Below are 22,200 nucleotides of genomic sequence, written 5' to 3' on the forward strand. Positions count from 1 at the left end.
TATAACTTGAGTGGAGCTGGGATTCAAACCCAGTCAGTTTGGCTGGGATTCAAACCCAGTCAGACTATGTTTAAAGAGTGCCCTGTTCTGTCCCTCTTTATTTTGAAATATAGGAAATAAATGGAACTTTTGAAGTGCAAGCTAAGTTTCTGATAGCTGTGGTAATTGCTATCAGTGGGAGTACATGCTATGTCTTGGTGGTGAGTCACTAGTATTTTGTTGTTGGTTTTATTCCTGTCCATTGTTGCTGTATAAAGTTTTGAGAATAAAAATAACATAGTATAACACATTACACTTTAGTCTTGGCTTTGCTGCTTACTGTTATGACCTTTGGCAAATTATGCTGTTCCTAAATGTGTTTTCTCAACTGTGAAATGTGGATAATATTAATACCTCAGAGGCTTATTTTGAGGGTTAAATTAGATAGTGCATGTGAAGTATCTGGCATGCGTGTGTGCCTGGTAAGTGTGAGTTGCTGCTGAAAGGATGACATGGTAGGTGTGTCAACTATAGTGACAAGAGAAAGAAAGATGATTGCGGATGGCGCTTCCTTTTCAGTTGAGAGAGAATTCAGCCATAAGGATCTGGGCTGTGTATTTGATTTTTCCCTTCATTTCTGAAATAGTTGACTCATCTCTTCCCCAAACTTTTTAGGACAAACCCAAAGTAAGAGTGATTCCATGCCACCCACTGGAGTAATTGTAAACAAGCCACACCCTGTAACAGTGACTACTTCCATTCCTCCATCGTCTCGAAAAATGGAAACTGGAATAAAGAAACCTAACGTCGCAATTATAGAAATGAAGTCGGAAAAAAAGGATCCTCCTCAGCTTACTGTACAGGTATGTCAGGGTGCATGAATAGAAAATTTTAAGGAAGAAAAAAATCTTCAGCTTAACTTTAACACTTAAAATTTATTACATTGCTTCATAAAAACTTTACTTTCATTGTGGGTCTTTTATATTTTAAAACTGTGATATTAGTGTAACCCTTCTATCCTTATTCTGTATGATCTAAGCTACTTTTTCTAAGCCAGTGGCTCATGTCCAAGTGACATGATGATATTCCAAAGTGAACAACTGCGTTGGTGGTATAGTGGTGAGCATAGCTGCCTTCCAAAGTGAACAACTGAACAGTATATTACAATTAATTTTAAAAGAACGAGTGTGACTTTAAATATATATAAGATTTGAATGAATGGAAAGAGAACTTATATGTGAAGATTAAATATTCAAGTTGCCAATTCTTCCTAAGTTAACATATAACTTAAGTCAAATTTCAATTTAGCAACCCCCCCCCCCCCAACAGACCATGTGTTTAATTTTTTGTTTGTTTTCTTTAACTTAAGGATCATTTTGATATTTGAAAGAATAAAGGGTTTTTGGGTACTGGACCTGTACAAAGAAATATTTCAGAAATAGTCTTGGTTGTTTAAAACAAATGTAATATAGGACACCTGGGTGACTTAGTTAAATGTCCAATTCTTGATTTCAGCTCATGTCATGATCTAAAAGTTGTGAGATTGAGTCCCATATTAGGCTCCAAGCTGTGTATGGAGTCTGCTTAAGATTCTCTCTCCCTCTGCACCACCCCCAACTCCAGTGCTCTCTCTCTCTCTCGTGCTGTCTTGCCCTCTCTCTAAAAAAAAAAAAAAAAAAAGTAATATGTAGTAATTACTTTGTGTATCAGTAGGGAAGAGGAGTCTTGTAAGTGAAATAATATATGTTGTAGTTGGTTAATAATGTGGAAAATAGATCAGTTTTAGACTCTAACCTCCCACTGTATGGCACATGAATTCTAAATAGACAACAGGCAAAAGTTTAACTGTAAAATGTAAAAGCAGAATGAGAAGATAATTATATAGAATCTTTATCAAATAGAATCTTTATCAAAGCTGAAGCTAAGTCCAAATATGAGAGAAGAAAACCTACATATAATAAAAGAATAGATTTGAATCTATAAAATCTAAACTGAAGCTAATATAAAAAATTCATATGTAAAAAGGGAAACATACAGTTAGAATATATGAAAGGACTATGCCGTAAAGGATTAATTCTTAAATCTGAAAACTTCTGTAAGTTAATAAGAAGGCAGGTGCAAATCTAGGAATATTCAAAGAACCTGAATAGTATCTTACAGAAGAGGAAATACAGTTTATGAGCAAGAAAATGGATACTTTAAATCTTTCTAGTTACTAAAATAATCCAAATTAAAATAACAATAATATAGCTCCATTTAAAAACTTATTGCTGAGACAATTATGTTTTTGACGACATGAATAGAACTCATTTGGACTGCATTTTGGCATTAATTATCAAGAATTTTAAATATTCATGCTCTATATTAATCTAGTGTCTGGTGATCTGTCATAATGAAATAATGCCAGGTTAGGGGGGGAAATGTTTAGGGGGGGAACCCTATATATATATGAAGAAGTTTTTTGTGGTGATATATATAATAGTGGAAATATTAGAAATGTCATAAATGCTTACCAACAGGAAAATGGTTAAATAATTAAGGCATTATTAAAATATTATATATCTAAAATATAATTATTAAGTTTATGGGAGCATGAAAGGTGCTTATAACCTAATTAAGATGAAAAATCAGAAATAGTAAGAAGTGGATAGTAAAAAGAAAAGGGAAGATTGAAAATAAAGTTATCTTTTTTTTTTTTTAAGATTTTGTTTATTTATTTGTCAGACAGGATCACAAGTAGGCAGACAGGCAGAGAGAGAGAGAGGAGGAAGCAGGCTCCCCGCAGAGCAGAGAGCCCGATGCGGGACTTGATCCCAGGATGATGAGATCATGGCCTGAGCTGAAGGAAGCTGCCCAACCCACTGAGCCCCCGGGCGCCTGAAAATAAAGTTCTCTTAATAGGGTCTTATGTGTTCCCCTTTATTTTCTAAACTTTATAAAATACTCTATCATAACTTAAAAAAATTGTTATCCATTGACTTCTTTATAAAAAGTTAAATATATGTTACTGATGTATAGACTGACAGGTATTTGAGTCAAAATGATGAACAGAAAGCTGGATGTTGTGTTTTGTTTTAGGTATTACCCAATGTGGATATTGATAGCATTTCGAATGGTAGTGCTGATGTCGATCTATCTCTGCCTAGTCCCAAAGAAGCATGTCCTCCTCTGAAAACTTGGATACAGGTATTCAGAAATTTATCAGATAGTTTTGTGTAATGTCTGACTATGAAGTTTAACTAATATTATTCCATGCAAAGTCTTCCATTGTATGTCATAATAATTTAGGTTTTAAGGAAGAGATTCAGAATGAATCTAGTATTGCTGATGAATTTGAAAAAGAAAGTTTGTTTAAGATCCTTACATTTATAAACATTGTGAAAGTGATAATCCTTAGTGTACTTTTTTTTTTTTAAAGATTTTATTTATTTATTTGACAGAGAAAAATCACAAGTAGATGGAGAGGCAGGCAGAGAGAGAGAGAGGGAAGCAGGCTCCCTGCTGAGCAAAGAGCCCGATGCAGGACTCGATCCCAGGACTCTGAGATCATGACCTGAGCCAAAGGCAGCGGCTTAACCCACTGAGCCACCCAGGCGCCCAATCCTTGGTGTTCTTTTTGGGTAATTTAAGTTGTCTCATATGTGAAGAGAGGATTTCTGCTTCTTTGGTGAAAAAGCTTGATTTAAACAGGAATCAAATTATAGTTTTCCTGAATATGAATTTCATAGTGATGTTTAGAGTTCATGTTTTGGGATGTTACTTTGTCAATATAGTATTGACATGATACAAAAATAGGCATTTCTCCCTAGTATTTATTTGCTATTCAATAATGAAGCTCTAACTTTACTACACACTTGAATAACACTGCTGCTTTCCCCAGCTTTCATCTGTTGTAAGCAGATGTAGTCCTCAAGGGTATAGGTTTAAGGAGAGGGAGAACACCAATTTTTCATGATCAGAAATAGTAAAACGGGTGTCCAGGTGACTCAGTTCATTAAGCATCTGCCTTCGGCTCAAGTCGTGCTCTTGGGATCCTGGGATCAAGCCCTGAGTTGGGTTCCCTGCTCAGTGGGGAGCCTGCCTCTCCAGCTGCATCTGCCCTCTCCCCCCTGCTTGCATGCTTTCTCTCTCAAATAAATAAATAAAATCTTTAAAATAAAATAGTAAAATAGAACTGACCTTAAATGGCAATTGTGCCTAATTTAATTTTTTCATCAATAACTTTTTTTTTTCTTTACCAGAAGTTTATTAAAACATATGGTTACAAATAAGTTTTTGGACTGTTTATCATTCTTCTCTCAGGGAGGGGCTAATGTGGTTTTGGGGACTAGATTATATCAAGTGAGGCCTACAGGCTAAATTAGTATCTCGCTAAATTAGTATTTATAACTTTCTATTTTATTTGATACTGTATCTGTCTTTTTGTGTGTTTGTATATACATATACTTACATATCTAACATATAAACACAACCTTAGGAGAGAAATCATAATCCTAGCAACCTGACTGGTTGGCTTAAGATGCATTGTTGATGGAGTCATTGACAAAAACTTATATTTAATTTTTGAGAGCTATTAAAATGAAACCTGATGGCTCAGGTACTATCTTGGATTTCATTTTTTTAGTGAAATCAATTCTAAGTAGGATATTAAAATTAAAAAATAGAGCTATGTAATTATAAGCTTATGTTATGGGTAGAAACATGGTAAATTATGTATAAATTTAAACGATATTAAGCACAACAAAATCTTCTTGAAAATGCTTTCTTAGACCCCAGAACTTACGACGGTAGATGAAGAAGAGGTCAAGTTTCCAGGAACGAACTTTGATGAAGTAATCGATATCATACAGGTAACAAAGCTTAGAAAATGTGAGAAATTATTTTTCTAGCAGTATTCTTCCATGTAATTAAAGATAATTATACACATGTATCTGTATATAATTTTTAGAGCAGTTTTAGTTTCTAAAATGAACAAAAATGAGATGAAAGTTCAGAGATTTTCCATATACCTTCCATATACCTTCTGGCCCCACACATGTATAGCCTCCCCCACTCTTAGCATCTGGAGTGGTACATTTGTTAAAATTGATGAACCTAAATTGACCCATCATAATCACTCAGCATCCGTAGTTTACTTTAGAGTTCACCCTTGATTATGTACATTCTATGGGCTTGAACAAATGTATCCATTATTACAGTATCAGGCAGAGTATTTTCTCTTCTCTAAAATTCTTTGTGTTCTACCTATTCATTCTTCCCTAGCTCACCCCAATCCCTGGTAACCACTGACCTTATTGTCTCCATAGTTTTGTTTTTTTCTGGAATGTGATGGGGTCAGAAGGATACAGTGTGTAGCCTTTTTGGATTCTTTTACTCAGTAATATGCATTTAAGCTTCCTCCATATCTTTTCATGACTGAATAGCTCATTTCTTTTTAGTGCTGAATAATATTCCATTGTTTGGATGTGCCACAGTTTATTTACTCATTCACCTACTAAAGGATATCTTGGTTGTTTCTGAGTTTTGGCAGTTGTGAATGAAGTTATGATGAACATCTGTGCACAGATTTTTTTTCATGAACATGTTTTCATCTCCTTAGGTAAATATCGAGGAGCATGATTGCTGGATTGTATGTTAAAAGTATATCTAGATTTGTAAGAAACCAGTGAACTTTTTTTCGAAGTGGCTGTACCATTTTTCTTTATCACCAGTAAGGAATGAGAGTTCCTGCTGCTGCACATCTTTGTCAGTGTTTGGTGTTGTAGGTATTCTGGATTTTGGCCAGATTTTGTGTAGTGGTATTTCTTTGTTGTTTTAGTTTGCATTTCCCTGATGACATATGATGTGGTGCATCTTTTCATACGCTTATTTTCCACCTGTATATCTTCTTTGGTGAGGTTGTCTGTTAAGGTTTTTGGCCTACTTTTAAAACGGGGTTTTGTTTTGTTTTAAAGATTTTTATTTATTTACTTGACAGAGACAGAGATCACAAGTAGTCAGAGAGGCAGGCAGAGAGAGAGGAGGAAGCAGGCTCCCTGCTGAGCAGAGAGCCAGATGTGGGGCTCTATCCCAGGACCCTGAGATCATGACCTGAGCCGAAGGCAGAGGCTTTAACCCACTGAGCCACCCAGGCGCCCCAACCGGGTTGTTATCTTATTGTTGAGTTTTAAGAGTCCTTTGTATATTTTGAATAACAGTTCTTTTTTTTTTTTTTTTAAGATTTATTTATTTATTTATTTGACAGACAAAGATCACAAGTAGGCAGAGAGGCAGGCAGAGAGAGAGGGGAGGAAGCAGGCTCCCTGCAGAGCAAAGAGCCCAATGTGGGGCTTGATCCCAGGACCCTGGGATCATGACCTGAGCCAAAGGCAGAGGCTTTAACTCGCTGAGCCACCCAGGCGCCCCTGAATAATAGTTCTTTATCAGATATGTTTTGGCAAATATTTTCTTCTTGTTTATGGCTTGTCTTCTAACTCTCTTGATGTTGTATTTCACAAAGAAGTTTTTAATTTGAATGAAGTCCAGCATATCAGTTATTTCTTTCATGGATCACCCATCTGATGGTGTATCTAAAAAGTCAGTACCATACCCACAGTCATCTCAGTTTTCTCCTATGTTCTCTTCTAGGGGTTTTATAGTTTTGTGTTTTACATTTAGTCTCTGATCCATTTTGAGTTAATTTTTGTGAAAGGTGTAAGGTCTGTGCAAGGTTAGGTTTTTTTGCCTGTGGATCATCTTGTTGAAAAGATGATCCTTGCTCCATTGTATTGCCTTTGCTTCTATGTCAAAGATGAATTGACTGTATTTATGTGGTTCTAATTTTGGGCTCTCTATTCTGTTCCATTCATCTGTTTGTCTGTTCTTTCATCAATTCCATACTGCTTGATTACTATTGCTTTATAGAAAGTCTTGAAGTTGAATAGTGTCTGTCCTCCAACTTTATTCTTCTCCTTCAGTATTGTGTTGGCTATTATGGTTCTTTTGCCTCTCTATATAAGTTTTAGAGTCAATTAGTTGATAGCCACATAATATCTTACTGAGATTTTTATTGGAATTGCATGGAATCTATAGATCAAGTTGGGAACAACCAGTATCTTGACAGTATTGAGTCTTCCTATCTAAGAACATAGAATATCTCGGGGCATGTGGGTGACTTAGTCGGTTAAGCATCTGACTCTTGATTTGATAAGATTCTCTCTCCCTCTCCATGAACTCTACAAAAAAAATCATAGAATATCTCTTTATTGATTTGGTTCTTTGATTTCATTCATTAGAATTTTGTGCTTCTCTTCAAAAAGTTCTTGTACATATTTTGTTAGATTTATACATAAGTATTTCATTTTTTTTGGTGCTTATGTAAAGAGTATTGTGCTTTTAATTTCATTTTCCACTTGTTCATTGTTGGCAAACTTGTTATAATCAATAATTATTTCCAGGAGTTGTTTGGGGTTTTTTTTTTTTTTGTCAATTCTTTCAGATTTTCTATATAGACAATCATGTCCTCTGCAAACAAGGACAGTTTTATTTCTTCCTTCCAAACACCTTTTATTTGCTTTTATTGTCTACTTGCATTAGCAAGGACTTTTAGTACACTGTTGAAAAGGAATGGTAAGAGGGGACATGCTTGCCTTGTTCCCAATAGTTGAGTATGTTTTCACCACCAATATTATGTTACAGTGCTTTGAGAAACTTCCCTTTACTTTTGAGCTAAATGTATTTTAATTTTAAAATTATGAAGTTAGGGGCGCCTGGGTGGCTCAGTGGGTTAAGCCGCTGCCTTCGGCTCAGGTCATGATCTCAGGGTCCTGGGATCGAGTCCCACATCGGGCTCTCTGCTCAGCGGGGGGCCTGCTTCCCTTCCTCTCTCCTACTGTGATCTCTCTCTGTCAAATAAATAAATAAAATCTTTAAAAAAAAAATTATGAAGTTAGTATTCTATAGTATAGTATTCTCTTCATCTGTGTCCTCTAGCTGCCTCAGTGAAATATAATGGATATCAGCTGGTTCCCATCTACATCTCTTCTTTCCTGCTTCCTATTTTCTTCCTCCTTTTCATTTCCTTTGGCTCCCCCACCTCCAATCTATCCTTTCTTTATTCTGTTAAACATTTGTCTGTCTGACTTCTGGATTATTGGCAAGATCACCAGCTAGCTCATAGTGAGGGGAAAAGTTGTGAGGGGTCTAAAATCCAAGAGAAGAGTCCATATAACAGGAAGAGCTATAGAAATGATATAGAAATGGTAAAATAGAAGAAGGGGGAAAATAGGAAGAAGTAAAATATAGAGGATGGGAGAAAAGAATCATATACCATAGAAACCACTTGAATAATAAAATGCCAGTACAATTGCAAGATATTTATTCATATTTCTTTCAGGACTTTCACTGCTAACGCCAGATTTATTCATCATAAAATCAAACCCTATTTTAGAATATTAAGAGATATGTACTATATTAAAGGTTTTTGTTCACTGGCATGTTTTCTCATGTGAATTGCACATGAATGTTTCAAAGGCAAGAATCTTACTTATCTTTATATTTCTAATGCCTGGCAAAGACATTTGACAACTTTTTCCTCCCACGTACAAGTGAAAGAAACAGTTATAGAAATAACACATGATTTGGAGTCAGAGCCAAGTGTTCCAATCCTGGCTCTGCCACTTATTAGTTGTGGAGTTAATTTTTTAATGGGAGGATATTAATCGAATTATAGTTTTTAAAGACTTCTAATTTTTTTGAGATACATATTAAACCATTTACAGGTAAAATGAGATTTGTGATTTGTTTCAAAATTATATGTGAAAGGTAAAGCAGATGGGGGTGTATAGAGGTGACACAAATTAGCTGTGGGTTGGTAATTGTTAAAGCTGGCAACAAGTAAATGGGATATGCATAATTTATACATAACCAATATAGTATATGAGCACTATTTTGTTTTCTTTTAAACATGTCTGATATTTTCATAATGAAAAGTTTAAAATTTTCAGAAATTATTTCTTTGATCATATGATGGTGCAAATAATGTATAAGGTAACCTAACTGCATTTGTAGACGTAAATTATAGGTTCAGAAAGAGGAAGCAGTGATATTTAGAAGCATTAATTTATTATAATAAATTAAGATAATAAATTTATAGAGGGAAGTGTTAATGTTCTATGCAGGAAAAACCAAGTTATTTAGTTTGTTTTATGACTGCTTAAAATGAACAGTGGGTTTTAAAAAGACAAAATAATTGTATAATTAAGGTTTCTTCAAGGCAATTTGTATGACAAATATATATATTGTAAATAACTTGATGCCACCTAATTAGAAATTCTATTGATTAATGTAGAAGTGATGGTTAATTTACCAACCCAAGTTTCATGCTTACCCTAGTCATTCAGTAAATGTTAAACAAATACATGAATGTAATAGTTTTGTTTTTATTATTACCAGGAAGAGGAAAAACGTGATGAAATTCCAGAACACTCTGAGCCAATTCTGGAGTTTAACAGAAGTGTTAAAGTTGTTTCTACAAAATATAATGGTCCTCCATTTCCGCCAGTTGCTTCTACTTTTCAGCCCACCACTGATGTTCTGGATAAAGTAATTCAGAGAAAAGAAACATTGGAAAATAGCTTAATTCAGTGGTGAGTTTACAGTGGTGTTGGTATGAACAGAATCGTAGTAGCAGATAGAAAGTATTAAATTTTAGGGGCACCTGGATGGCTCAGTGGGTTGAAGCCTCTGCCTTTGGCTCGGGTCATTGTCCCAGGGTCCTGGGATCGAGCCCCGCATCGGGCTCTCTGCTCGGCGGGGAGCCTGCTTCCCTCCCTCTCTCTCTCTGCCTATTTGTGATCTCTGTCTGTCAGATAAATAAATAAAATTAAAAAAAGAAAGAAAGTATTAAATTTTAGTTGAAAATCTTCCTTGTCTCCTTTTGTTTATTAAACTTTTCCTTTGTTACAGTCACTGGGAACTATTTGATGTGATGTGAGGGTTTAAATAGTTGTTGAAGGTATTGTTTTTCTTGAATATTTGTATTTAGGCTGTCTATTATGGCAAAAGAGGCTGTTAAGTAACAAAAGCCTTCAAAATGTATGTATTCTTTTTTTTTTTAATGTACATATTCTTTAATTCCATGATTCACTTCCAGAAATTCCTAAGGAAATAATTATGGTTCTGCTACTCAGCCATAGACTACTTAGCACATACAGTGCTTACCGTAAACAAGGCATTGTTCTGCATGTTACTTCTATAACTTATGAACTCTTTTTTTTTTTTTTTAAGATTTTATTTATTTATTAGAGAGCAAGAGAGAGAACACAAGCAAGGGGGGGCAGCAGGCAGAGGGAGAAGCAGGCTCCTTGCTGAGTAGGGAGCCCGATGTGGAACTCGATCCCAGGACCCTGGGATCATGACCTGAGCTGAAGGCAGATGCCCAAATGATCTGAGCCACCCAGGCACCTCTGAACTCTGTTTTTATCTCTGTTTTCACCTGTGAGAAACTTTAAGGAAGTTATGGCATAAACTAAACTTAATAATAATACTTACCAAGATTGCACTTAGAAGAATATTTAATGATGTTGAATGATATTAAGAATTAAAAGACTGCACTCAAAAATACACATGCAGGGATACCTGGGTGGTGCAGTTGGTTAAGCATCTGACTCTGGTTTCAGTTCAGGTCATGATCGCAGGGTCGTGAGATCAAGCCCAACTTTGGGTTCTATGCTGGGTGTGAAGTCTGCTTAAGATTCTCTCTCTCTGGGGCATCTGGGTGGCTCAGTAGCTTAAGCCTCCGCCTTCAGCTCAGGTCATGATCTCAGGGTTCTTGGATGGAGTCCCACATGGGGCTCTCTGCTCAGCAGGGAGCCTGCTCTCTCCCCACCTGCCTACCTTTCTGCTAACTTGTGATCTCTCTGTCAAATAAATAAATAAAATCTTAAAAAAAAAAAGATTCTCTCTACCCCTCTCCTTCTGCCCCTTCTCACCCCCCACCCCCACTTGCACATGTACTCTCTCTCAAAAAAACAAACACACAAAAAAAAACCACCACAACAACAAAACCAAAAAAAATGTACATAGGAAAAAATTTGAAAAACATATACCAAATTGTTAGTTGTGTTTATCCATGAGTCCGAGATTTTGTGTGAGATTTTGTAACTCACATATTTCTCTACAATGACTATCTATACGTGTATAATAATTTTTCACCAGCCTCCTGGGTGTTGTAAAGAAATGTACAGAACTGATCTCCTATTATATTCCCTTTTTCCTTCCTTCTCTCTTTCCTCTTTCATTTCCTAAAAATGACCTTGGAAATAAATTGTCTTTCCTTTTTAAGAGGAAAACTACCTGTATTGTAGTCCAAATATTTATTTCTTTGAAGAGAGGGCAGCTGGACTTCTTTTCTAATTCTGATCTTGTGTGCTTTTATATGGGTGCTTTCCGAGTAGGGAACCCAACATTTTAGGTGCATGATACGTCCGATAATCCTTGACCTAAACCTTATTATGAATTTAAGAGGTCTGTTACACTTTTCATTAGGCTAATCTGCAAGTTGATTAAATCAAATTTAAATCTGCCTCCCACATGGTGATTCTGTTTCATGTGGTTTATTCAACTGGGAGATCCCTTTATTTTTTTTTCCAGATTAAACCTTTAGAATTACTACTTGGTTGTGTAAATGTTTGTGTCCATTGGTGAAGTTTATTTTTAGGGGTGTTATTTCTAATACTTTGTATATTCAATCAAATTTAAGAATCCTCAACTTTTATTCCTCAGGGTAGAACAAGAGATAATGTCGAGAATTATCTCTGGGCTCTTTCCAATTCAACAACAGGCCAGACCTGATGTCAGTGTTTCAGTCAGTGAGGCAAGTGAACCATTGACTTCTGACATCGGTAAGTGAAATGGAATCTTTTACTTTCTTTTGGTATTGAAAGATAAAACCTTGGGACACCTGGATGGCTCAACTGGTTGAGCATCTGACTCTTGATTTTGGTTCAGGTCATGATCTCATGAGTTGTGGGATAGACCCCCACGTTGGGCTTTGCACTCACCGGGGAGTCTGCTTCAGAGTCTCTTTCCCTCTGCCCCTGCCTGCAGATGTGTGTGCACACGTGCTCGCTCTCTCGCTCTCTCTCTCAAATAAATAAATAAATAAATAAATCTTTAAAAAAAAAAAAAAAGATAAAACCTTCAAGTCATGGGTTTATGTATTTTAGAGGTCAAGTATTCCTCAGCTGACAAAAGATAGGCTCTTACTTCCAATATCCTTTTCATTTTGTTCTCTATAGTGGAGGTAAGTTTTCTCTCACCTCTGTATTTCATACTGCAGTGTTCACATTATTCTATCCCTCCATCCCTCCCACCCCAAATCTCTCCATTACTTCCCATAGCACTTTGTACATATCTTTGTTAGGGGGACTATCAGATTGGATTACAATTGGCTTACATTATCTGTTTCACTAGACTATAAATTACTCAGGATTATGGATGTTTCTCCTTTAGTGCCTAGCTTTTGACACTGGATGGATGGATGAACCTCTTTATGGAACCCAAATCATTCTCTCCTTCTCATCCTTCCTCCTGTTCCTCCTCTTCTATCATTTTCTCCTTTCTTCTTCCTTTTCCCCCTCTTTCACCTCCTCTTTTTCCATTAGCTTTTTTGAGGTATAGTTTACTTGCCATAAAGTTTGCCAATTCTTAGTGTACAGTGTGATGAATTTTGATCAATAGAACTGTGCATTAGCCACTCAATCATGATATAAAAAAAAAACACTTCCATCGTTCTAAAAAATTCACTTATGCCACTTTGTAGTCCGTTCCTCAGCCCCTCCCACGCCTACTGGGCCCTAATAGCTGCTGATCTGCTTTCTATCACTGTATTTTTGTCTTTACTAGAATTTTTTATATATGTAGTCATATAATATATAGCCTTTTGTGTCAGCCTTTATTTAACATAAAGCTTTGACAATCATGTTTTATGCATCTAGTAATAATATTATGGATCTATCATAATTTGTTAATCCAGTTACCAGTTCATGGAAATTTGTACTCTTTTAGTTTGGGGCTACTAGAAATAAAGCTGTGATAACAGATAAGAAACTGCTGCGTGTTTTTAGAGAGGCTGTTCTATTTTGCATTCCCAGCCAGCATTGCCTGAGGGCTCCAGTTGCTCTCCAACCTCACCAGCACTTGGTGTTGTCAGTGTTTTTAATGATAGACATTCCGTAAGCATGTAGAGAGATCTCATTTTTCACAGTTCCCTAATGACTAATGATGTGCATTTTTTCCATGTGCTTATTTGCCACCTGTATGTTTACTTTGGTGGAAATGTCCTTTAAATCTTTTGCCCATTTTTAAATTGAGGTTTGTGTCTTCCTATTATTGAGTTGTAAAAGTTCTTTATTCTTGATACAAGTCCTTTATTAGATAGAATTTACAGTATGTTCTCCTAGTTTGTGTCTCACCTTTTTGTTTTCTCAGCATTATCTTTTAAATGGGTCAGGGAAAAATGTTGGGGCGCCTGGGTGGCTCAGTAGGTTAAGCCTTTGGCTCTGGTAATGATCCTGGGGTACTGGGATCAAGCCCTGCTAGGCTAGGAGCCTGCTTCTCTCTCTGCCACTCCCTCTATGGCTCTCCCTGCTTATGATCTCTCACTCTTGCTCTCTCTCAAATAAATAAATAAAATCTTTAAAAAGAAAAAGAAAATGAAAAGGTTAATTTTGATGGATTTTAATTTATCAATTTTTCTTTTATAGTTTGTGTTTTTTGATATATTATTTCTCAAGATCATTAAGCTTTTCTCCTATATTTCCTTCTAGAATGTGTACGGATTCAGACTATGCATTTAGGTCTGTGGTACATGTTGAGTTAATTTTGATCCCTACTTTGCACCATATACAAAGATTTTTTTTTTTTTCAGTGTATGGATATCCAATTGTTCTAGCATTATTTGTTGAAAAGATTATCCTTTCTTGCAATGAATTACTCTGACACCATTGTTGAAAATCAGTTGGCTAAATATGTATGAATCTGTTTCTGGGCTTTTTTTCTGTGCCTTGATCTGTAAGTTTATTTTTATGTCAATATCATACCTTACTGTAATTTAAAAATATCTTGAAATTGGATTGTATAAGTTCTCCAAATTTGTTGTTTTTAAAAAAGATTTAATTAATTAGTTAATTAATTTGTGTTTGTGTGTGAGAGAGAGAGAGAGAGATGTGTGCCTAAGCATGACCATGAGGAGGGACAGAGGGAGAGAAACAAAGGCAGACTCCCCACTGAGCGTAGAGCCTGACAGGGGCCTGATGCAGCAGGGCTCAATGAGGGGCTCAATCCCAGGACCCTGAGATCATGATCTGAGCCAAAGTCTCAGATCTTGACTGACTGAGCCACCCAGGCACCCCTTGTTCTTCTTTTTAAAACATTCTTCTGTATCATTACTTCTATTTTTTTGCCTTCTCTCCAGTCCAGAATTACCTACTTTTCTTCTCCCACAGACTCTAACTGCCCAATTCCTAGACTTCCCAGCCTATATTTATGGCTTATACTTTTTCATTACCTACTTTCTCTTTAGTCCTCATGGAGCTTTCTGCCCTTCTCCTAGTGAAGCTCCTTACAGAATCTTGTCAAGAATAACCTTTTTATAAAAATTTTTTTAATTTTTTATTTTTTTAATAAACATATAATGTATTTTTATCCCCTGGGGTACAGGTCTGTGAATCGCCAGGTTTACACACTTCACAGCACTCACCAAAGCACATACCCTCCCCAATGTCCATAACCCCACCCCCCTTCTCCCAACCCCCCTCTCCCCAGAACCCTCAGTTTGTTTTGTGAGATTAAGAGTCACTTATGGTTTGTCTCCCTCCCAATCCCATCTTGTTTCATTTACTCTTCTCCTACCCCCTTAACCCCCCATGTTGCATCACCACTTCCTCATATCAGGGAGATCATATGATAGTTGTCTTTCTCCGCTTGACTTATTTCGCTAAGCATGATACGCTCTAGTTCCATCCACGTTGTTGCAAATGGCAAGATTTCATTTCTTTTGAGGGCTGCATAGTATTCCATTGTGTATATATACCACATCTTCTTTATCCATTCATCTGTTGATGGACGTCTAGGTTCTTTCCATAGTTTGGCTATTGTGGACATTGCTGCTGTAAACATTCGGGTGCATAACCTTTTTTTTCCAAATCCTTATCTTCCCTCGTGGCTCTAGCATGGGCACTGTTGACCACCTCTAATTCTTTTTTTTTTTTTTTTAATTCTAAATTTTTAATTTAAAACACAAATTTTTCATTTCACAGAAAAAATTTTTAAGTGGATTCCACACCCAACATGGGGATTAAACTCACAGCCTTGAGACCAAGATCTGAGATCAAGACTCTAATGACTGAGCAACCCAGCTGCCTCCAAATAACAGAAAATTTTTAACCTGAAAGTTAAATGTTTCAACAGAAGTTTAAAAAATTACAAGTTTTAAACTTGTAATTACAAATTTTAAAATTTATTGGCTATTGACAACTAAAACCCAGTAGAGAACTAACCACTATAACCTTCCCTGAACCTAAAATGAATGTGAACATATTATACCTTCTTAAAAAGGGTTTAATCCTAGCGAAATAAGTCAGTCAGAGAAAGACAACTATCATATGATTTCCCTGATATGAGGAAGTAGAGATGCAACATGGGGGGTTAAGGGGGTAGGAGAAGAATAAATGAAACAAGATGGAATTGGGAGGGAGACAAACCATCAGTGACTCTTTTTTTTTTTTTAATTTTTTATTTTTTATAAACATATATTTTTATCCCCAGGGGTACAGGTCTGTGAATCACCAGGTTTACACACTTCACAGCACTCACCAAAGCACATACCCTCCCCAATGTCCATAATCCCACCCCCTTCTCCCAAAGCCCCTCCCCCCAGCAACCCTCAGTTTGTTTTGTGATATTAAGAGTCACTTATGGCTTGTCTCCTTCCCAATCCCATCTTGTTTCATTTATTCTTCTCCTACCCATTTAAGCCCCCATGTTGCATCACCACTTCCTCACATCAGGGAGATCATATGATAGTTGTCTTTCTCTGCTTGACTTATTTCGCTAAGCATGATACGCTCTAGTTCCATCCATGTTGTTGCAAATGGCAAGATTTCATTTCTTTTGATGGCTGCATAGTATTCCATTGTGTATATATACCACATCTTCTTGATCCATTCATCTGTTGATGGACATCTAGGTTCTTTCCATAGTTTGGCTATTGTGGACATTGCTGCTATAAACATTCGGGTGCACGTGCCCCTTTGGATCACTACATTTGTATCTTTAGGGTAAATGCCCAATAGTGCAATTGCTGGGTCATAGGGCAGTTCTATTTTCAACATTTTGAGGAACCTCCATGCTGTTTTCCAGAGTGGCTGCACCAGCTTGCATTCCCACCAACAGTGTAGGAGGGTTCCCCTTTCTCCGCATCCTCGCCAGCATCTGTCATTTCCTGACTTGTTAATTTTAGCCATTCTGACTGGTGTGAGGTGATATCTCATTGTGGTTTTGATTTGTATTTCCCTGATGCCGAGTGGTATGGAGCACTTTTTCATGTGTCTGTTGGCCATCTGGATGTCTTCTTTGCAGAAATGTCTGTTTATGTCCTCTGCCCATTTCTTGATTGGATTATTTGTTCTTTGGGTGTTGAGTTTGCTAAGTTTTTTATAGATTCTGGACACTAGTTCTTTATCTGATATGTCGTTTGCAAATATCTTCTCCCATTCTGTCAGTTGTCTTTTGATTTTGTTAACTGTTTCCTTAGCTGTGCAAAAGCTTTTGATCTTGATGAAATCCCAATAGTTCATTTTTGCCCTTGCTTCCCTTGCCTTTGGCGTTGTTCCTAGGAAGATGTTGCTGCGGCTGAGGTCGAAGAGGTTGCTCCCTGTGTTCTCCTCAAGGATTTTGATGGATTCCTTTCACACATTGAGGTCCTTCATCCATTTTGAGTCTATTTTTGTGTGTGGTGTAAGGAAATGGTCCAATTTCATTTTTCTGCATGTGGCTGTCCAATTTTCACAGCACCATTTATTGAAGAGGCTGTCTTTTTTCCATTGGACATTCTTTCCTGCTTTGTCGAAGATTAGTTGACTGTAGAGTTGAGGGTCTATTTCTGGGCTCTCTATTCTGTTCCATTGATCTATGTGTCTGTTTTTGTGCCAGTACCATGCTGTCTTGATGATGACAGCTTTGTAATAGAGCTTGAAGTCCGGAATTGTGATGCCACCAACGTTGGCTTTCTTTTTCAATATCCCTTTGGCTATTCGAGGTCTTTTCTGGTTCCATATAAATTTTAGAATTATTTGTTCCATTTCTTTGAAAAAGATGGATGGTACTTTGATAGGAATTGCATTAAATGTGTAGATTGCTTTAGGTAGCATAGACATTTTCACAATATTTATTCTTCCAATCCAGGAGCATGGAACATTTTTCCATTTCTTTGTGTCTTCCTCAATTTCTTTCATGAGTACTTTATAGTTTTCTGAGTATAGATTCTGTGCCTCTTTGGTTAGGTTTATTCCTAGGTATCTTATGGTTTTGGGTGCAATGGTAATGGGATTGATTCCTTAATTTCTCTTTCTTCTGTCTTGCTGTTGGTGTAGAGAAATGCAACTGATTTCTGTGCATTGATTTTATATCCTGACACTTTACTGAATTCCTGTATAAGTTCTAGCAGTTTTGGAGTGGAGTCTTTTGGGTTTTCCACATATAGTATCATATCATCTGCAAAGAGTGATAATTTGACTTCTTCTTTGCCGATTTGGATGCCTTTAATTTCCTTTTGTTGTCTGATTGCTGAGGCTAGGACCTCTAGTACTATGTTGAATAGCAGTGGTGATAATGGACATCCCTGCCGTGTTCCTGACCTTAGAGGAAAAGCTTTCAGTTTTTCTCCATTGAGAATGATATTATTGGTGGGTTTTTCATAGATGGCTTTGATGATATTAAGGTATGTGCCCTCTATTCCTACACTTTGAAGAGTTTTGATCAGGAAGGGATGCTGTACTTTGTCAAATGCTTTTTCAGCATCTATTGAGAGTATCATATGGTTCTTGTTCTTTCTTTTATTGATGTGTTGTATCACATTGACTGATTTGCGGATGTTGAACCAACCTTGCAGCCCTGGAATAAATCCCACTTGGTTGTGGTGAATAATCCTTTTAATGTACTGTTGAATCCTATTGGCTAGTATTTTGTTGAGTATTTTCGCATCTGTGTTCATCAAGGATATCGGTCTATAGCTCTCTTTTTTGGTGGGATCCTTGTCTGGTTTTGGGATCAAGGTGATGCTGGCCTCATAAAATGAGTTTGGAAGTTTTCCTTCCATTTCTATTTTTTGGAACAGTTTCAGGAGAATAGGAATTAGTTCTTCTTTAAATGTTTGGTAGAATTCCCCCGCGAAGCCGTCTGGCCCTGGGCTTTTGTTTGTTTGGAGACTTTTAATGACTGTTTCAATCTCCTTACTGGTTATGGGTCTGTTCAGGCTTTCTATTTCTTCCTGGTTCAGTTGTGGTAGTTTATATATTTCTAGGAATGCATCCATTTCTTCCAGATTGTCAAATTTATTGGCATAGAGTTGCTCTTAGTATGTTCTTATAATAGTTTGTATTTCTTTGGTGTTAGTTGTGATCTCTCCTCTTTCATTCATGATTTTATTTATTTGGGTTCTTTCTCTTTTCTTTTTGATAAGTCGGGTCAGGGGTTTATCAATTTTATTAATTCTTTCAAAGAACCAGCTCCTAGTTTCGTTGATTTGTTCTATTGTTTTTTTGGTTTCTATTTCATTGATTTCTGCTCTGATCTTTATGATTTCTCTTCTCCTGCTGGGCTTAGGGTTTCTTTCTTGTTCTTTCTCCAGCTCCTTTAGGTGTAGGGTTAGGTTGTGTACCTGAGACCTTTCTTGTTTCTTGAGAAAGGCTTGTACCGCTATATATTTTCCTCTCAGGACTGCCTTTGTTGTGTCCCACAGATTTTGAACCGTTGTATTTTCATTATCATTTGTTTCCATGATTTTTTTCAATTCTTCTTTAATTTCCCGGTTGACCCATTCATTCTTTAGAAGGATACTGTTTAGTCTCCATGTATTTGGGTTCTTTCCAAACTTCCTTTTGTGGTTGAGTTCTAGCTTTAGAGCATTGTGGTCTGAAAATATGCAGGGAATGATCCCAATCTTTTGATACCGGTTGAGTCCTGATTTAGGACCGAGGATGTGATCTATTCTGGAGAATGTTCCATGTGCACTAGAGAAGAATGTGTATTCTGTTGCTTTGGGATGAAATATTCTGAATATATCTGTGATGTCCATCTGGTCCAGTGTGTCGTTTAAGGCCTTTATTTCCTTGCTGATCTTTTGCTTGGATGATCTGTCCATTTCAGTGAGGGGAGTGTTAAAGTCCCCTACTATTATTGTATGATTGTTGATGTGTTTCTTTGATTTTGTTATTAATTGGTTTATATAGTTGGCTGCTCCCACGTTGGGGGCATAGATATTTAAAATTGTTAAATCTTCTTGTTGGACAGACCCTTTGAGTATGATATAGTGTCCTTCCTCATCTCTTATTATAGTCTTTGGCTTAAAATCTAATTGATCTGATAAAAGGATTGCCACTCCTGCTTTCTTCTGATGTCCATTAGCATGGTAAATTCTTTTCCACCCCCTCACTTTAAATCTGGAGGTGTCTTCGGGCTTAAAATGTGTTTCTTGGAGGCAACATATAGATGGGTTTTGTTTTTTTATCCATTCTGATACCCTGTGTCTTTTGACAGGGGCATTTAGCCCATTCACATTCAGGGTAACTATTGAGAGATATGAATTTAGTGCCATTGTATTGCCTGTAAGGTGACTGTTACTGTATGTGGTCTCTGTTCCTTTCTGATCTACCACTTGTAGGCTCTCTCTTTGCTTAGAGGACCCCTTTCAATATTTCCTGTAGAGCTGGTTTGGTGTTTGCAAATTCTTTCAGTTTTTGTTTGTCCTGGAAGCTTTTAATCTCTCCTTCTATTTTCAATGATAGCCTAGCTGGGTATAGTATTCTTGGCTGCATGTTTTTCTCGTTTAGTGCTCTGAAAATATCATGCCAGCTCTTTCTGGCCTGCCAGATCTCTGTGGATAAGTCAGCTGCCAATCTAATATTTTTACCATTGTATGTTACAGACTTCTTTTCCCGGGCTGCTTTCAGGATTTTCTCTTTGTCACTGAGACTTGTAAATTTTACTATTAGGTGACGGGGTGTGGGCCTATTCTTATTGATTTTGAGGGGCGTTCTCTGAACCTCCTGAATTTTGATGCTCGTTCCATTTGCCATAGTGGGGAAATTCTCCCCAATAATTCTCTCCAGTATACCTTCTGCTCCCCTCTCTCTTTCTTCTTCTTCTGGAATCCCAATTATTCTAATGTTGTTTCGTCTTATGGTGTCACTTATCTCTCGAATTCTCCCCTCGTGGTCCAGTAGCTGTTTGTCCCTCTTTTGCTCAGCTTCTTTATTCTCTATCATTTGATCTTCTATATCACTAATTCTTTCTTCTGCCTCATTTATCCTAGCAGTGAGAGCCTCCATTTTTGATTGCACCTCATTAATAGCTTTTTTGATTTCAACTTGGTTAGATTTTAGTTCTTTTATTTCTCCAGAAAGGGCTTTTATATCTCTCGAGAGGGTTTCTCTAATATCTTCCATGCCTTATTCGAGCCCGGCTAGAACCTTGAGTATTGTCATTCTGAACTCTAGATCTGACATATTACCAATGTCTGTATTGATTAGGTCCCTAGCCTTCGGTACTGCCTCTTGTTCTTTTTTTTTGTGTTGAATTTTTCCGTCTTGTCATTTTGTCCAGATAAGAGTATATGAAGGAGCAAGTAAAATACTAAAAGGGTGGCAACAACCCCAGGAAAATATGCTTTAACCAAATTAGAAGAGATCCCAAATCGTGAGGGGAGAGAAAGGGGATAAAAAGAGGTTCAAAACGGAAGAAAGAAAAAAAAGGAAAAAAGAAAAAAAAGAAAAGAAAAGAATTAAAAAAAGAAAACAAATAAGAAAAATATAAAAAAGAAAAGAATATATATTAGATAAACTAGTTAAAAAACGTTAAAAAAGAAAAAGGTAAAAGTTAAAAAAAATTTAATCAGAAGGCGAGAAAAAAAAACAAAAAATGAAAAAGAAAAAAATTTAAATTAACTTCAAGACTAAAAAAAATCACAGGGAAAAAGCCATGAGTTCAGTGCTTTGCTTTCTCCTCCTCTGGAATTCTGCTGCTCTCCTTGGTTTTGAAACCGCACTCCTTGGTAGGTGAACTTGGTCTCGGCTGGATTTCTTGTTGATCTTCTGGGGGAGGGGCCTGTTGTAGTGATTCTCAAGTGTCTTTGCTCCAGGCGGAATTGCACCGCCCTTAGCAGGGGCCGGGGTGAGTAATCCACTCGGGTTTGCTTTCAGGAGCTTTTGTTCCCTGAGCGCTTTCCGTAGAGTTCCGGAGGATGGGAATACAAATGGTGGCCTCCTGGTCTCAGGCCCGGAGGAACCAAGAGCCCAGGGCCCCACTCCTCAGTGCGCCCTCAGAGAACAGCGCCCAGTTTCTCCCGTCTGCCTGACCTCCAGCCCCGCTCCGAGCTCACCGAGCCTGCAGCCGGTTCAAGGTAACACCGAGCTGTGAGCTCACTGTCGGCTCTGTCTCTGTAGCCGGCTTTCCCGTTCCAATACCCGCAAGCTCTGCGACACTCAGACACCCCCAATCCTTCTGTGACCCTGCGGGACCTGAGGCCACGCTGACCCCGCGTGGGCTTCGCCCCGGTTTAGCCTCTGGAGCGATGTCCCTCAGCGGAACAGACTTTTAAAAGTCCTGATTTTGTGCTCCGTTGCTCCGCCGCTAGCCGGGAGCCGGCCCCTCCCCCCGGGGTCTATCTTCCCGTCGCTTTGGATTCACTTCTCCGCCGGTCCTACCTTTCAGAAAGTGGTTGTTTTTCTGTTTCCAGAATTGCTGTTCTTCTTCTCTTCGATCTGCTGATGGATTTTCAGGTGTTTACAATCTTTATATAAGCTATCTAGCTGATCTCCGGCTAGCTGAAGTAGTCTCAGCCTGCTACTTCTCCAGGTTGCAGTTGTGTCTCTGCACCAGCATCCCAAAACTTGACTTGTCCAGAGTTTTTCTAGCCCAACTTGCCCTTTTTTTTGTTCCTGTTTACGTTAAGATCCAAATTTT

The 22,200-nt window shown here is 37.4% G+C and overlaps 1 protein-coding gene across 12 annotated transcripts in view; it reads left to right on the forward strand.

Moving 5' to 3' along the window:
- The window catches only part of KIAA0586 (KIAA0586 ortholog), a 140,218-nt gene that overhangs the window by 36,438 nt on the left and 81,580 nt on the right, over positions 1-22,200 (forward strand). For all 12 annotated transcript variants that reach the window (XM_059373298.1, XM_059373305.1, XM_059373297.1 and 9 more), the window contains 5 exons: positions 655-842; positions 3,058-3,165; positions 4,749-4,829; positions 9,412-9,605; positions 11,743-11,861. In XM_059373298.1, coding sequence (XP_059229281.1) covers positions 655-842; positions 3,058-3,165; positions 4,749-4,829; positions 9,412-9,605; positions 11,743-11,861 — 690 coding nt within the window. The remainder of the gene's footprint in view (positions 1-654; positions 843-3,057; positions 3,166-4,748; positions 4,830-9,411; positions 9,606-11,742; positions 11,862-22,200) is intronic.

The sequence above is a fragment of the Mustela nigripes genome, chromosome 13 (assembly GCF_022355385.1).
Source record: "Mustela nigripes isolate SB6536 chromosome 13, MUSNIG.SB6536, whole genome shotgun sequence".
Taxonomy (NCBI): domain Eukaryota; kingdom Metazoa; phylum Chordata; class Mammalia; order Carnivora; family Mustelidae; genus Mustela; species Mustela nigripes.